This window comes from Cyprinodon tularosa, unplaced genomic scaffold (genome assembly GCF_016077235.1).
Source record: "Cyprinodon tularosa strain WSP-4 unplaced genomic scaffold, ASM1607723v1 ctg106, whole genome shotgun sequence".
Classification (NCBI taxonomy): Eukaryota; Metazoa; Chordata; class Actinopteri; order Cyprinodontiformes; family Cyprinodontidae; genus Cyprinodon; species Cyprinodon tularosa.
The window spans coordinates 1,935,136-1,951,442 of NW_024037849.1; the positions used below are offsets into that span (position 1 = coordinate 1,935,136).

General features: G+C 36.2%; 1 protein-coding gene across 1 annotated transcript in view; it reads right to left on the minus strand.

Annotated features, from left to right (window-relative positions):
• The window catches only part of dnai3 (dynein axonemal intermediate chain 3), a 29,264-nt gene that overhangs the window by 11,807 nt on the left and 1,150 nt on the right, over nucleotides 1–16,307 (minus strand). The window contains exons 2-16 of the mRNA XM_038287105.1: nucleotides 15,787–15,877; nucleotides 14,560–14,598; nucleotides 12,075–12,259; nucleotides 10,861–10,962; nucleotides 10,480–10,602; nucleotides 10,176–10,363; nucleotides 8,112–8,228; nucleotides 7,742–7,914; nucleotides 7,428–7,546; nucleotides 5,440–5,529; nucleotides 5,181–5,243; nucleotides 3,716–3,835; nucleotides 2,291–2,364; nucleotides 1,312–1,423; nucleotides 1,064–1,142 (exon numbers count right to left, since the gene is read on the minus strand). Coding sequence (XP_038143033.1) covers nucleotides 1,064–1,142; nucleotides 1,312–1,423; nucleotides 2,291–2,364; nucleotides 3,716–3,835; nucleotides 5,181–5,243; nucleotides 5,440–5,529; nucleotides 7,428–7,546; nucleotides 7,742–7,914; nucleotides 8,112–8,228; nucleotides 10,176–10,363; nucleotides 10,480–10,602; nucleotides 10,861–10,962; nucleotides 12,075–12,259; nucleotides 14,560–14,598; nucleotides 15,787–15,841 — 1,639 coding nt within the window. The 5' untranslated portion in view covers nucleotides 15,842–15,877. The remainder of the gene's footprint in view (nucleotides 1–1,063; nucleotides 1,143–1,311; nucleotides 1,424–2,290; nucleotides 2,365–3,715; nucleotides 3,836–5,180; nucleotides 5,244–5,439; nucleotides 5,530–7,427; nucleotides 7,547–7,741; nucleotides 7,915–8,111; nucleotides 8,229–10,175; nucleotides 10,364–10,479; nucleotides 10,603–10,860; nucleotides 10,963–12,074; nucleotides 12,260–14,559; nucleotides 14,599–15,786; nucleotides 15,878–16,307) is intronic.

The following is a 16,307-nucleotide window of genomic DNA, read 5'->3' on the forward strand; positions in this document are numbered from 1 at the left end:
AGGTAACAATATAAAGTAGGCTGAACGATCTGTCTCCCACAGCTTCTCACAACTCTTTTTTATCCGACTTCATTTATTGATAATAATGATAATAAAACTAACTAACTGAGTCTTTCATTCCAGACAGATGCAGCCTGGCAGCACTTTGTATGGTAATAGGATCTAGTTAATAAAGTCCCTACTGATCAAACCAGAAAGTTAAGCTTGTATACTTAATAACAGATTTTTTGGTTAATCTTTAAGACACATTTTCCAAATTAACTTCTATCTTCTATAATTAAGTCTATCTAAAAATGTGAGTGTGATGAATTGCAACACTGCAGAACTTGATGTAGTTCTGCTTAAAAACATGGTTGATTTACTGTTTTATAGATGTCACTAGACTTTCAACATCTATAAGAGTTTCAACAGCACCTATAGGACCAAACATATTTTAAATTCAACTCAATTTGAATAAAGCCCACTGGTAATACCTTTGCTTGTTTAATTATAACCTCTAACTTTCAAAATAACAGCAGGAGTTTATCAATACAGACCAGAGAACAAAGACTCACCTTTGTCAATAAGATAGCCAAAACTCTAAGGTTGAACCAAAATATTCCTCATACTAGGATTCATAAAAATCTAAACTGTTTACGGCCTTGGGCCAGTGAAACAAACAATTAAATAAGAGGAAATCAACTCCACAAGCAGCCAGCAAAGTGTTGTTATTGAGCCAGACCTTCAGCCAGACAAAGACGGGCCTCTTCTTGACTGTCTGGGACACACTCAATGTCTACTCAAACATTCTGAGTAAGGTATTACAAAGAGCTGACAGTGAGCAAGGCCAGCGCTTTGCTACCATTAAGGGACTTGTTTTGTAAGACAGACTCTTATCAGCGCTCTGGGAAACTTAAAGAAGAAAGACAGAGCAAGAAGGCTCTGGACACCCATTAATTCAGCCTCTAAAAGCAAAACTGAACAAAAATATTTGTAATATAATTAAAACTATAACATTTCTTATGAATTAGGCACAGTAATCAAGTCACACTTAAAATAAAAAAACTATCTTCTGTGTTCTTACCTGTAGTGCAGGTTTGATGTTCATAGCAGAAGTTCAAAGGAGCATATTTTCCATCGGTCTCAGTCTCTGGCAGTGAAACCTGACAAATGACAAAGGATACAAGATTTTAGCCTTTGTATCTCTCTATTAGTTTCCAAAATTGAATTCCTTAGTTTTCGAAGTCCCAGAAGGGTAAATGGATCCACTTATTCTTTATTTGGTTAGGCTTTGGTTCCTCCCATATCACTAACTCCCAAAGGTAAGAGTACCGTGAAAAAGGGTTTCCATGAGCTGGTCAGGTGTTGAAACATTCCAGGGATGCTGTAGGTTGTCTCTGGTGGCTCCAGATCTTTGCATCTCACATCCCAAAATCGTAGAGTGCTATAGAGAAAAATAAGGTTAAACGATTGAAACCTGAAAATGTAAAAAAAAACTTGAAGCTTAACTGTAACAGTGTTGACTGTATTGGGCCATTTTTAAAGTGTAAGTAAATATTGGCAGCTGGTTCAGAGCTCATCTGCCTGTCCGGTGTTTCTGGTATAGGCCGCCTGTGGAGCTGGTTGACAGTTCCCTTTTCTATCTCTGCTTCTTTCTGTATGTCTGCTTCTGTCTCCTTGAACCCTAGTCGGCCTTGGGAAATGGCTGCTCACACTGAGCCTGGTCCTGCTTGAAGTTTCTTCCTGTTAAAAGGGAGTATTCCTCTCCACTTTCATTACAAGCATGCTTGGTGTGAGGGATTGCTTTCGAGTCAATGAGTTGATGCAGTCAATTGGTTTTCCTTAGATAGATAATTTGAACCAATCAAAACGGGTCTGGCTGCAGACCTGAACTGTCAGGACCCTTCGCTGCAGACCTGCACAATGCGGTCTCCTTACTGCCAGGCCTGAAAGTTTGTTGCGGGTGTTTTATTCGAAGCCTTCTGGAAAGCGCGTAGCACGTATGTGCTGCTAGATTTTATAAACAGAAGAAGAAGAAGACATTTTTTTTTGCGAGATGAGTGCACACTTAATTGTGCCTTTTCCCAACTTTTCCCCATTTAAAGGGCGCAGGCACCATGTTGGTGACCCCTGGACTCAAATTAAGATATTTGAAAAACAATAGTGCAATGTTGCAAATGCATTAAGCATTTTTAATGTACTTTTATTCTAAAGATTTATTTCTCGATGATATACTGAAGTTCCATTTTTAAATTTTTTCACAGTAAGATTTAGACTTCCATTTAGATTTACAATGTGTTCTGAGGCCTACCGGTCAGGAGAGCATGTGACAAACTGAACAGACACTTTCATCTTGTTCTCCAATGGTAATCCCATCTTGTTCACCTTTTAGAGAGAGAGTTACAAAATCAACACAAGTCTACACCAACTCCTGTCAAAAATATCAATGTTCTTCAGCATTTTTAAGAACTGTGGAGGTTATCAGTCCCTACATATAATGCAGTGCAATAAAGTCTCCCTGTGTTTAATTAAGTTCTCTTTCAAAGGCCTCAAAAGAGTTAAAAATAAAAGTTTATATATACATGTAGCAGTGGGAAATCCCTGAGAGGCTGAGCAGTGTGAGGGTGCTGTCACTGAGAATCCTCAGAGTATGGCCCACCTGTACGTGGGGTTTGCTGCTCGCAACAACTAAAACATATAATTTACAGGTAAGATCATAATCCCAAAGAACTGACTGCATGGAAATGTTTTAAGGTTTACTTTCTCACTTAAGAATATGTCAGAACTACATTTTTTCCCATTCATCACAGCAAATAAAGCTAAGCCATTCCATTAAATCTACTATTGTACACAGAGACAGGCCGGTGCATCAGATGCATTTGTACGCACTTTGCTAAATGCTATCGAGTGCATTAAAATCAGGTCACGTATGGTGGGCTGTGCTTGTCATGTTTTTTTGTTGTTGTTTTTTTTTTTATCATCAAGTAGGGGGTCTCAAGTTTTGAAGATGAACTGCCAATTTTGAAATCTTGCCATGTGAACCAGACTGATAAAAGGTCTTAAATATGACTAAAAGCCTGAAGCTGGAATAAAAAATTGCGGTTCAAAGAAGGTAACAATTTTTTTTTCTTTATCAAAAGTAATTCATCTTAAAAGAAACATAAGTTTATAACAATGTGTAAAAGCTCAAGTGGTACAAATTCTGCAAGAAAATGTAGGACACTTTTTTTTCCTTTGTGAAACTTATATGGTTACTAATTTTATTCACCCTGATGAACGCAGGAGGAAGAAATGATTTGTCGCACCTTTCTATACAGAGGTAATATAGGTAACAGCAAAAAAAAAAAAGAAACTGCATTATGTATGCTAACTGTTTATTCCAATTAGTTTTTGTTTGTTTGTAGTCAAAGTTGACATCTTGCTTCTAAGCCATATATCCTATAATAAAATTCTTAAAGAATAGTTAATATTTTTCAATTGAACCTCTACATTAACTTCAATAAACAATGGTTATATTGTTGACAGTTCACTGTAGGTACTCTGTAATATTTGAACTGGGGATAATTCCATAAAACAAAGATGAATGCCAAACTGACATCAATGCTATGTATGCACACACAAAAACACATTTTTCATCAGGAACGCATATTTATATGAATTACCTACTCTACTTAGCACAAAATTAGTTTTTATTTTTGAACTGAGGTCAGCTATTTAAGAGGAAACTTTTCCATACCTGAAATGTTGGTGGCAACCATTGCAAATCAGTAATCGGGGCTCTGTGGCTGCTCTTGTTTTCTGACTCTACACAGTAAGGCACAACAGGGGTCCTATTCACTTTGTTGTCATTCAAATCCTGGAGGGACAACAAACACAAAAAAGCACTCTGCAGTAAAAAGTCAAAATAGACAGGTTGTATTCAAGACAAAAGCCTTTCAAAATGCTTCTGCGGGATATGAAAGTACATAACTATCCAAAGAACGATCAATTAATTTAAATAATTGTAAGCTCTGTTTGAGTTTTTTGTTTTGTTTGCCATGTAACTAATAAAAAACAAAAACAAAACAAACAATCACAGATTTTGACTGAACAAAGTACTGTAGATCATATCTGATCATTAGGATATATGCATTACTAATCACTCTAGCATAACACAAAACCAAAGGTGATCTGGTAAGCAATTGATAAATATTTGAATCTTTCACAGATTTCAACATCCAAATTTGAAAGTCTTTTTTCAACCGGTTTAACTGCTTTTGTTTACTTTGCAAACAGCCGAGAGAGCAATGATCTGATTAGCATGAATGTTATCTTGTGTAACAGCTGACACATGTGAACTGTGCTGTATTTACTTTGGAGAATTTAGAGCAACAAAGACATAAAGAAATGGAGAGGGATGACAGTATAGAGGTAAAGAAGAAAAAAGCAGTAAGGAGTGGGATGGAGACAGCTGTTAAAACTGTGAAGATAATAAAAATGCACAGAGCTAATATATACAGCAATGTAAAACATTTATTAGGTGATGTAAGTGTACATTGCAGTTAGGTAGAAAAGAAAACTTATCCAAATGCATTCTCAAAAACTCAGGAGGCATTAAATGTCTGGTAGCTAATTAAACAGTAAACAGTAACAGATTGATGTTATATCACTTTTTTAATAGTGCTTTTACCAATACCACATAAAAAAGCAAATATTAACTTAAAATTAACTTATGTTATTAAAGGAATAAAAACCACAAAGCCCTTTATCTCACTCTGACAAAAAAATTTTTTTTAAATAAAGCAAATGCTCTAAGGGGTTAAGATCTTAATGGTAAAAGATGTGATCTGGTAAAAACACCATGTTATGTGAGCGTTGTGCTGCAGGGGCGACTGATATAATTCTGTAGCCATTTGCAAGTAAAGTGTGTGAGAAGAGTAGACTACACAACTGACCTATTCATATCAGTTTTAATAAGGATTTAGAAAAAATCCCCCAAAATATGTTGCAAAGCTTGTGAATGGTTAACCAAAAATATCTGCCCAAACCATACAGTTTACAACAGTTTTGCCAAAGAGTAAAGAAATGTGTGTAAACTTCTGAATTTGAAGGGAAACAAAGGTTTCAAAAACACATCTCTTTATTCAGATATATTTTGGTGACAGAAAAGTCTGTTTTAATCAGATGTTTTTTTTTTTAAGTGCATAAATATTTGTACTTACAAATGTCCCTGGTTGTGCTGCTTGTAAGTAGTTGACATGAGCAGAGATGTCCCACAACACAACCTGAAACAGGGTTTAAGTTAGTAGAGAACAACAACTGAGCTTGGTAAGAAATGCTCAAATAAATAATATAAAATTAAACCATATAATGTAATAGTATTGAATAACAAACTAAGGATTTGGTCCATGTGTAGAAAGAAATATATTTAAACTGTGAAAAGCATAGAATACAGGAGATGTGATAATAAAAAAGGAGCACCTTTCCATTAACACAGCCACCAGCAATAATATTTGGATTAGACGGGCAGAACTCAAATGCAAGAATTTCATCTGGGCACTCAAGAAGCAACTGGAAAACACAAAAACAACAACAAAAAAACTAAGTACAGAAAATGTACATTTAAACATGAACATGACTATAATTGTCTTATTCTTTTAACTCCACGTTTCATTTGTTTAAGACACTGCAAAACTATCTAAAAATAAGTAACTTTATTTTAAATAAGTGTATTTACCTTTAATTTGAGTAGGTAAATAAAATGATGGAATGAATATTTCTACTCTTAAAAAAAGATAATTAGATATGGTGCATATGAAAGAAGATTTTTTTTTTATTTGAAATATTTCATTTTAATAATTTTAAATTTTATTTTAATGTAAATTCTCTTATTCCTTTAGCAAAGTGTCTCACTTACCATCTTAATAGAAAAAAAAAACACTTATTTAGTGACTTATTCAGAATTAATTATTTTGCAGTGCGGTTAAAGTTTCACTGTACTTCATTGGGATATTATTTAAAAGAGCAACAAAAAAGATGATTGGGAAAAAAAAGATAAAACAAAATTAATCACAATAAAACACTGACACCTTTGGAAGACACAACAATTCACTGTTTTATCACTAAATAAGCTGCAGGTTCCATCAGAACCTGCAAAATCAGTTCATTGAATCTTACTGAGGCTGTTGAGAGCTTCAGAGGTTTATTAGTAAATATTCTATAGGACCTAGCATTATGAAGACCAAAGGATACACTGCAAAGGGCAGTTTGAGAGAAATATGAAGAGTTACATGGTTAAAAACAATACTCTAAGCATAAACATCTCAAAAACAACTTTCTCAACCAGGTAATTGAAAATACAATTTGGTACGTCTGCAAACTTGACAAGCCTGTCCACTGTAACTGAAAGGGCAGTCAAGAAAAAAATGATATCCATAGTAAATGTGGGGCAGCTGCAGAGATCCACAGCTCAGATTAAAATGGCAACATTTATCTACTGGAAAGGTGACCTGAAATTAAAGATAAAATAGTCCTGTATGCAATTTGCCATAAGCTAGATAAGAGATTTAGGAAACGGTTGTCTGGTCAGGCAGCTAACATAAAACCCATCTTTTTGGCCTATAAGCAAAATGCTAAGTGAGAGTGGATGAAGGTCTAAATCACACAATTCCCACAGTGGAACATGGTGGTAGTGGCATCAAGCCGTAGGAGTATTTTTTTTAACAGGGGCAGGGTTTGTGGTAAAAGCACAGTAGACAGGAATGTTTATCAAAGCTAAATTCGGGTAAATCTAGAAAGAAAACCTGCTGGGAGACTTTAAATATTTCAAGAGTTGCAACCAGAATGATACTAGAATGGTTTTAATAATACATGTTCAGGTATCAGAATCACACAGTCAAAGTCCATACACAAATAAAACTTTTGCAAAGTTTAAAAATGTTTATACAAAACTGGTCTTCCGATCTTCTCATGAGCTATTTTTAAAAGAATAATCTGCAGAGTTTAGTCTAGTGAAGTCTAAAGCTGGTAGAAGCATAAAGCTGCCATTGCAGCAAAAAGTGGTTGCATCAATATTACAAAATGGGACAGGTTTTACAAGATGTAACTAGCCATCATGAGAGTTTATTATTCATTCTAGTCTCCAATCTTATCTTGTAAATCAAGATAAGACTGGAGACAATACAGAAATCTCTGCATCATCTTTATTTCAATAGATACTGTATGTGCATAAGTCCCACATGTCCCTACACGTACCAACAAAGCAATGGATGACTCATGCTCTAGAGAAGATTTACATAATACATGGGGTCAAATCAATAGAACCTCTCAAATTTTCCTTCGGCAAAGAAGAGTATTGAAGAAAGATGTGCAATTGATTTTTTTTGCTGTTTCTTCTAAAAGCTTTTCTCTAAGAGCTATGGTGGATATTTCTGAAATTCTTTGAAGAGTTTGTTGTTAGTTTGTCCTACCTGGGGATGATAGGGGTCAAAAAAGCTCCAGAAAATGATCAGAGCAGGTTCCAATTCTAACAAAGCAGTTCTCTCTGACTGCTTCTCCCTCTTCTGTATTAAAGCTATGGCAATCACACCTGCAGCATTCAGAAAAAAATAAAAAAATCACCACAAATAACGATGCTGTGATCAAACTAAAAAAAAAAGGCACGAACTCTTAAAGCTCCTCATTTACCACATATAACATGATTAAAGTCAATTTGCATTAGAAAATTCATTCTTTAAATTAGCAGATAAAAGAAGCTCAGTTACACTGAAACATTGCACTTTACCATATATCATAGGGTGCCAGTTAAGGCAACTAATTTCCTTGTTTCCACAGAACTTGTTATCACTGAAGACTAAAACTGGCTCTGACCAGGTAATGGCACTCTCTGACAGCAGGTCCTTGAAGTAATTGATAAACACATTCATTATCTCTTCTTCTTGTAGGGCATGTAAGGTCCTAAAAAAAAGCAGTACAATAACTGGTTGTGCGAATAATCAAGTTATTATGATCTTAGAAAATGTTGCTGCAATACGCTTTAGAGTATTTCTCAGAGATAGCTGGTGAGTCTGAAACTTTGTGTTGAAATAACTGAGATACAAATATTTGTATCTCTGTGGTCTAAGTGCAATGAAAAAAGTTTTTTTTTTTTTTACCTGGGGGTCTGTGTGGCAAGAATATTCTTCAAACTCTCATCTTGAAGAATTTTTTCTTTTTCCTCATTGCTGAACTCTCTTGGGTTGTACTGTGCATCCATGTTATTTTGAGTGTTTCTATAAAGAATTAGGAAACAAGATTTTTTATTATCATTATAAGACCATAACTCTCAGCTCAGAATGCGCACAAAAGGTTAACACAAATGTAAAATATTTAGAAAACAGAACAGGTAACCCTTAAAAAGAAGAAAAAATTTATTACTTAAATATACTCCTTTGGTGAAAAACTGGAAAAACAATTAAAGCATTTCCAGATAATCAAACAGTCTTGGAAGAAGGTCAATATTATATGAAGTGGCAGAGCAGCCTATAAAATAGGCTGGTAGCATTTGATGTTCAACAAGATGTGATCTAGTTTGCAATAGTATTGCACTGATACCAGTATCGGACGGGGCCCCGATACTGCCCTAAAATGGTGGTATCGGTATCGGCGAGTACCAACAAATAGGGCACCGATACCATTTTGAGAGCCATAAGTTTATTCAACTATTGTCACCCACTCCTGGTAGGCAATAAAAAGTTCTGCTGGATTCACTTTGTATTAGATTTTTTCCTGCTTCACAAAAGGTAGGCAGCAGCTTGACAAAGCCATGAAGGCAATTGTTTTACATTATTATGGTATCGGTATCGGCCAATACTGCACAGCCAGGAATCGGGTATCGGTATCGGGGCCAAAAAATTGCCTCGGCGAAACACTAGTTTGCAGATGTGTGGAGGGGTTTGTGTGAAGGTAAGATGGGATGTGAATTTCAGAGACTACAGAAAAATGATTGCTCTCACAGCTTTGGGTAAGAAACAGTTTTTAACTCTAGTAGAGTTTAAGAGCCAATATGTCTAGAGGGATGATATTGAAGGCTGAACTGAAAATGGATGTCACTTGGTGCAGCTGCCTGATGAGAGGCTGATGCTGCACCTTCGGCTAAGGATGTGGTTCTGACCTCCTGTAACTTGGGGAGTAAGGAGTGCAAAGAAGCTCTTTGGTTGCTACGCTTTTAATGCATGATGTTCCTGATGTCTCTCCACATAGAAGGTTGCTGTTACTAAGCTTCATCTACCTATGCTTTGCCTGCTGATTGCCCCTTTTTTCCCAAGCGCTACTTTACATCAGTCCATCTGCTGATTTGTACTGTATGCTGCATCCCAGTCTGTAAGCAGCGAGCCCACTGTTCTGTCTACCCATAGTTTCTCTTTGATAAAAGAAACCTGGTTGTTTTGGGTCAGGCAGCATAAGTGAGTATAGGACTGCAAAGATTCAAATGCGTATTCAGAGTTAATGTCTATTTTCTGCAGATCAGTGGGTAGGCAAGGATCATGTCCACAGAAGTGCAAACTGACATTCTAAAGAAAGAAGCTGCCACAGCCTTGAAAACTCCTGGAAGGCTACAATAAATGTTTTCTGATTTACTGCAGTTTTGTGGTTGGAAACTTTATAAATTAGTGGAACTTGGGGAGCACAGCTTTCAGTTATACCTAATCTAGAAGCAGAAGTGTCTGGCTGCTTAGACAATAAAGCTTCCCCAGGGCAAACTGAAGGTGCAATTGTCTTTGGGATTTAAATGTGAAAAGTCAGAGTGACATCATCTCTGAGGTAAATGCATTACAGTTTTCAGCATACACTCTTGTATTCCCTCCTGGCAGCTGTTACATCCATAACAATGACTGAAGTACCGCTCTACATGGTGTTCTACTGGTAGACATGATATTGAAACATATCTTCTTCTTATCTTCTCACTTATAGAGAGTTCCTGAACTGGCTTAATGCTACATACGTAACAGACAATGGCTTAAAACAGTCCAAGTAGGAAAATGCAACCACTGCTGCTTGCAAGCAGCATCCATTTTTAAATATGGAAGTCAGGTACCATGCAGTGACTTTCAAATATTTTGGGGCGTGTTTAAGGTTTTTATTACATTTTTGAAGTATCCTTTTCTGCACTGCCAAAATATTTGAACGTATTTTGTGCTTATTAAAATGACTTTATGTGCAAAGATTCATATCCATACCCCGTGGTCTGACTACTGCTTGTCTGTTCCTCTGGTACAGCCTGGATTCCACAATCCCTGGTAAGTATCTTGATGTTGAATCTACTATCCTGGTAGGAAGTACACCCTAGTTCGCTATCTGCACGAGTAAAATCTGTAAAACAGACTGGCAATCCAAGTTCCCGCTCCAGACTTATTTTGAGCCTCAGCTGATGAGAGAAAGGAGACAAAATAGGTCGAAGGGTTACAAAAAATGCATCACAATGAAGGCATTTTTAATATTTGAATTCACAGTGGATATGTGTGTTTTATAATTGTGCATTGCCTTTCCTGTTGATTCCTTGAGAGGCCCCTCTATCTCCTTCTCACTGCCAAGAGAAATCCATTGTTTTGGTTGTGGGGTTTTCTTGACTTCAGCCTCAAATACATCGGATGTAGTATCTAGAGGCTGAATAACACAGACAAAATAGGGCCTGGGTACAGAGCAGAAACTACAGTTTTTACAATCATTAACCCCAGTTGAAGCTGTGAAGTCTGCTTTAATTTCTGTAAATGGAAGAAAAATGAATTACAAGGCCTAGAAAATATGTTTCAATATCATGTTGAATGACTTAAATGCCTGAAAATTTTTTTATTTTGTTATGTCATAAAAACAATTATTTAAAAAAAATTCAGTAAATATACAAAAGAAAACGTTTATGCTCACTTTAAGTATATCCTTGGCTTCTGGTGCCAAAACCAAGTAGAAGTTCTGCCCATGCGTGAAGTCTGCATCAAAGACCAACAATATCTCTTCCTCTGGGTAATCCTGTTTAGATTATACCAGAATACCAGGTTAATGAGAATCACAAATTTGACATGATATGACCATCTGACAAACACAAAAATGTAAAGAAATATGAAAATAGGATCTAAATTTACGTGGTTTAGACAAAATGAATTACATTTTAATCTGAAAAAATCAGACGGAAAGAAAAAGACAATTAGAAGAATTTTATTGATACAATAACTTAAGTCGTTGGCGCTCAGACCTCGACAGGAAACATCAGGGCTGAATTTTGCTTTGATATGCATAAGCAGGAGTATAAGAACATGGATGATGAAATAGGTACAGTCCATAGACTGATGGTTGGTGAGACGGTGTGCTTAAGCTGAATTGCTGAGAACCAGTAGACTGCGTGAGCTGATACTAGTGCTTCACTCAGGGACTTAGGAAGATGGAAGTCAAGCTTGGATAAATGTGTTGCATGAACCTGTCCATGATGAGCAAGCATGAAGCAACAGTGGAGAGGAAAAACTCCCCTTTGGGAAGAAACCTCTGGCATAACCAGGCTCAACATGGCGGTCTTCTGCCGGACCAGTTGAGATGAGGCAGGGAGGAATTGTACTCTGATGGGAACGAAGTAGAAGAAGCACAATGGAAAAGTCCGATGAAGCTTTAGCTATGATGGTGGAGAAGGGGAGGGAGGTGGGTTGAATCAGGGTCATCTGAATCAAGTCAGATATAGCACAACCACTGCCTGGGCTTTGGCTGGGTAGCAGACTGAGTTGTGGATTTGGACACCTTTTAAGATGAACTCTCGATGATGATTGGGCTTTGTGGAGTTATGATTTAAAGCTGATTGGCTTCATATTAACGCCAATATCAATAAATTGAATAGTAGCTTTCTAAAGAAATAGAAATAATATTGGCTCTACTTTGTGCTTAAAGCTGATTATCCTGTATTGGCCCCTAAAGGAAGTTCTACAATCTAATAAGAGTAATGTACCAGGAAACGCTTTAGGCAAAGAAGGAGTGCAGTTATCACATATCATGCATTTGATTTTTATCAGACAAAGGGATAGATCCCTTTGTTTTGGGATCTGTTTATTATCACAGTGTATTTGTCTGGATGATCTACACAGCAGCGCATAACTTACAAGCACAATCTGTTTCACTGGGGTGAAATCAGACTCTGCAGCTCTTGTCTTTATGTCCTGTAGGATGTCATCCTTTTTAAGCAGCTTGTGAGGGCTCTTCTTTGTGACGTCCTTATCGGCACAGCAATCAAAGAGTTCCTGGGTGGCGGATGTCAGGACCAAGGGGAAGATGCCATCTGGCTGAACTTGAGGAGAAAGTTAAAAATCTTTAAATATACATTGAAGGAGCTTCCATTTTACAAGCTTGGATTGAACCAAAAAGGTTACTTTTGTCCTAAAATACACAAAAAAATACAAAATAAAGATGCATTTTAACAAGGACAAATATTTTAAAAATACAAGTACACTATGTCCATCTCTTATTTGTTTAATGATGGTCAACTTGTTGTAGTTCATTAAAAAATGTTTACGTTCCAAAGAGATGAACTGTCTGCACCAGTACAACACAGATTTTAGCCGAGCGACTGACTTTCAGCCAAGTTGTTCAGTTGATTATATAAAGAAAGCACAGTGATATACCGCAGCTTAGTGCTGGAAGCAACGGTGAGATGGCAGAGGGAATTAGGGAGACATTTGCATAGAGATGATAGACAGGACCACCAGCTACTCTTGGATGAAAATATGCAGAGCAACAATGACAGATACTACGTGATTATAAACAGGATGGTATTGAACAAAATGAAATAAAAGATGGAGATAAAATCAAAAGAAAACCTCAATTATCATCACTACACAATGGGCAATTGTTTCCCCAGCTTCTCACATCAGATAAACAACAATATGAATGATCCTGCAGCTGCCTCTCCCTGCAGGGTGGACTTTCCTAAAATTCCATATGCAATCATTGCCACTGGTGGACCCAAAATGTCAGGCACTATTTCTATTGAATTCTGTGTTTTTTAGCCATACTGTTACTCTATATTAGCAGACAGCTCAATGACTACAGCATTTGTCATTGTTTTTTTTGTTTTTTTTCTCAATGCTTTAGCAATCTATGTACACCCCTCCATATCTCAGCTGTGGCCCGGCTGAGGGAACTCAAAAGTAAACAGGACTCTGCATAATAATAGTTTTTATTCTTCTTGCGGTCCCTCTCTTCAAAGTCTTTCCACTAGGTTGCTGACAGGACGGGGGAATGCTCAAGTACAGCTAAACCCACTTCCCAGCTGGGCGTGTCAGCCTTTCCCACTCACACCACTTAGGCTTCATGCCAAATCATTGTAGTGGAAACTCACACCCTTCATTTCACAAAGATATGTGTCAGCCATGGGGATTGCGCTCTGATGGAATGTTTGTTTAGGAGAAAGAAAAAGTACGATGTACAGTGTCCTTTACCCTATCCCCAAGAATGCAATTAAAATGAAGTTATTGTCTAGTTCCGATTCTCCTTCTACATTTGTCAGGCTTTTTTGTTCCTACTCTATTCCCAAAAGGTTTGGCAGCACACTCTATAAAAAGCACATGACATACAGTTGTTTCTTTTTGCTCAGAGTTGGTAAAACTGATAATATGGAATCTTAACACAGTTATCTAAAAAAAAAGAAATAAAGATTTTTTTTGCATATTAATGAAAACAACTGATGACTTAAAGCTTAAGTGTGTAATTTTCAGCGACATCTAACGTCCAGACTGCAGACTGCAGCAACATGAACATCTCCCCGGGACAAAATGTCTTCCACGACGTCCGCATCACCTACCTTCTCAAGTGATGAGGTTTGTTTACATAGATAATTTAACAGATAGTATTTCATTAGTCTGTGTAGGGTATAGATTTCGTGTAGACTTAAGATAATAAATATACCCGTTTCGAGCGTAATGGGCGATCTCGCAATCGCTAGTTTGTTGGCTCTGCGCTGCCGTAGCGTAAAGATGTCTGCCTCCATGGCTGCGAGACCCGCTCCTATGTAATTATAAATAACGAATTCTAAGGCAACGCAAATATTAAGGTTAAGAGGCTGAGCTCGTAGATGATGATAAATAACATAGTTATGTATAATATATTACATTTCTGACTGTATATCCCTGTAATTATTACACACTGTAGCTTTAATCAAGGAAAACAATGGAAATAGGCGAGGTAGACTAACATTTATATATTGTAACACATGACAGCATAGTGTGACTTACACCTCAGAGATTCATCTAAATATCTGATACTAATTAGATGGACAAAATACTATACTAGTTTTAAAACATCCGTGGGTTAAAAAAAAAAAAAAAAAAAAAAGCATGATGCCATCCTTAAGTTTTTGAAACATCTAACAAAATCATGGTTACTTATTGTTCAGTGTCGCTTAAAAGTCTAAAGAAAAACCAATGCAGGTATGTCCAGACATCTTGATTTTAACAATACATCCAATTAGTTTTTATTGTTGGGTACAATGGAAGTTTTGTTAGTTTAATCTGCACTGAGAGAAGAAAATGTGAACTCAAGTTTGAAGTTTGTTTTGCAGCAAAAGCTACAATCAAATAAAAGTTCCCTTACTTGTATTTTCATGTCGTGTAGAAGATAGACTGCTCCTTACTAAAAAAAGAAAAAATGAATTTAATTAGAGAATAAAAAAAAGAGAATGCATGCAGACACATGTTTTTAAGTTTTTTTTATTCATATATATATATATTAGTGCTGTCAATCGATTAAATTTTTTAATCGCGATTAATCGCATAAATGCCTGAGTTAACTCGCGATTAATCGCACTTTAATCGCACATTTTTTTCCTGATTGAAAATCATTTAAATACTCTCGATGACATACAAAAAAATACATACAGGCTAGGTTTGTGCCAATGTTCTTTTTTTAAAATGAAAACAGGTCACAGATACTGATTTATGCCATAGAAACATATGGCAAGAAGATGGGGAGGCATGTAGCAAAAAATAACAAATATGTAGGCAAAAAAAAGGCCCTGAAAACAGGCTGATGTAAAAGACAGTCTTTACAGTTAATACAGTCTTTTGAACAAAGACAAGCATTTTACCCTACTGCTATAAAATTTAGTAGAGTTAACATTAGATGATAATTAACCAAGGTAATAATGAACAATTTTCAATCAATACATCCAAATCAATAGACCGACATCACTAGATGAAGGTAGTCTATGCTCTCTAGAAAGTTACTTTTCAGCCTCTTAACAAAAATGAGAACACACACACACCCACTCACCCACACACAGACACACCCACCCACACACACACACACGCGATACCGACCTGTTGCGTACACAGACGGCAAGAGTGCTGCTACGAGATTCCATTTCACCTCAGTAATCAGTTTTCTCAGCGTATTTCAGGTTGCTACTACACTCAACTTGTTTGTTGGTGGTGGGGCTTAAAGAAAAGGCACTAGCGTCACCCAGTGTATGAGCGTCTTTTTCCCTTGAGGAGCTCCGCTCTAGAAGCCTATGAGAAATGCATAGACTGGGGGAAAATAGCCCCGCCTTCCCGCAGGCTGCAGCGGGATGTACTTGGAAAAATTGTACCATAAAACCACATAGCGTTAATCTCACGTTAAAAAAATTATCGCCGTTAAAATGGCCTCGCGTTAACGCGTTAATAACGCGATAATTTTGACAGCACTAATATATATATATATATATATATATATATATATATATATATATATATATATATATATATATATATATATATATATATATATATATATATATACACACATACTCTTTGTTGTTTAGGTGAATGTTTTAGGCAATACCTTTCCTTTTGCTGCCTGCAGTATTTGTTGATTTCTTCCGTCCCTTAGGAGGCATCCCTGTTATTAAGATCTACTGAAGATGAATCAGAAGCTATTCAAGAAAGAAAAAAGTTCCAGCAACCTTTAATAAAGCACCATTTGTGAGTAGAACCTCGACAGAGACATAGTTTCCTTAACAACTTTGTGAATTCATGTGCTGACATCATGTGGAAAAGAAAGAGAATTGCAATGCATGTTAAGTTTGAAACAATGAAATTGATGTAATAATTAGATAAAGAAAAATGTAGTGCAATAAAATGTAAAACTTCATTAGCTGGACACAATAGGGCAACAAATTTTATTTTTGATTATTGCAACCAAAGCATTACAGATAATTTGCATATATATATATATATATATATATATATATATATATATATATATATATATATATATATATATATATATTTTATTTTTTTTTTTTGCCGTCAAGGGCTAAATATTGCCTGTATACCTCTGTTTACAGTTTTGTTGAATTACCT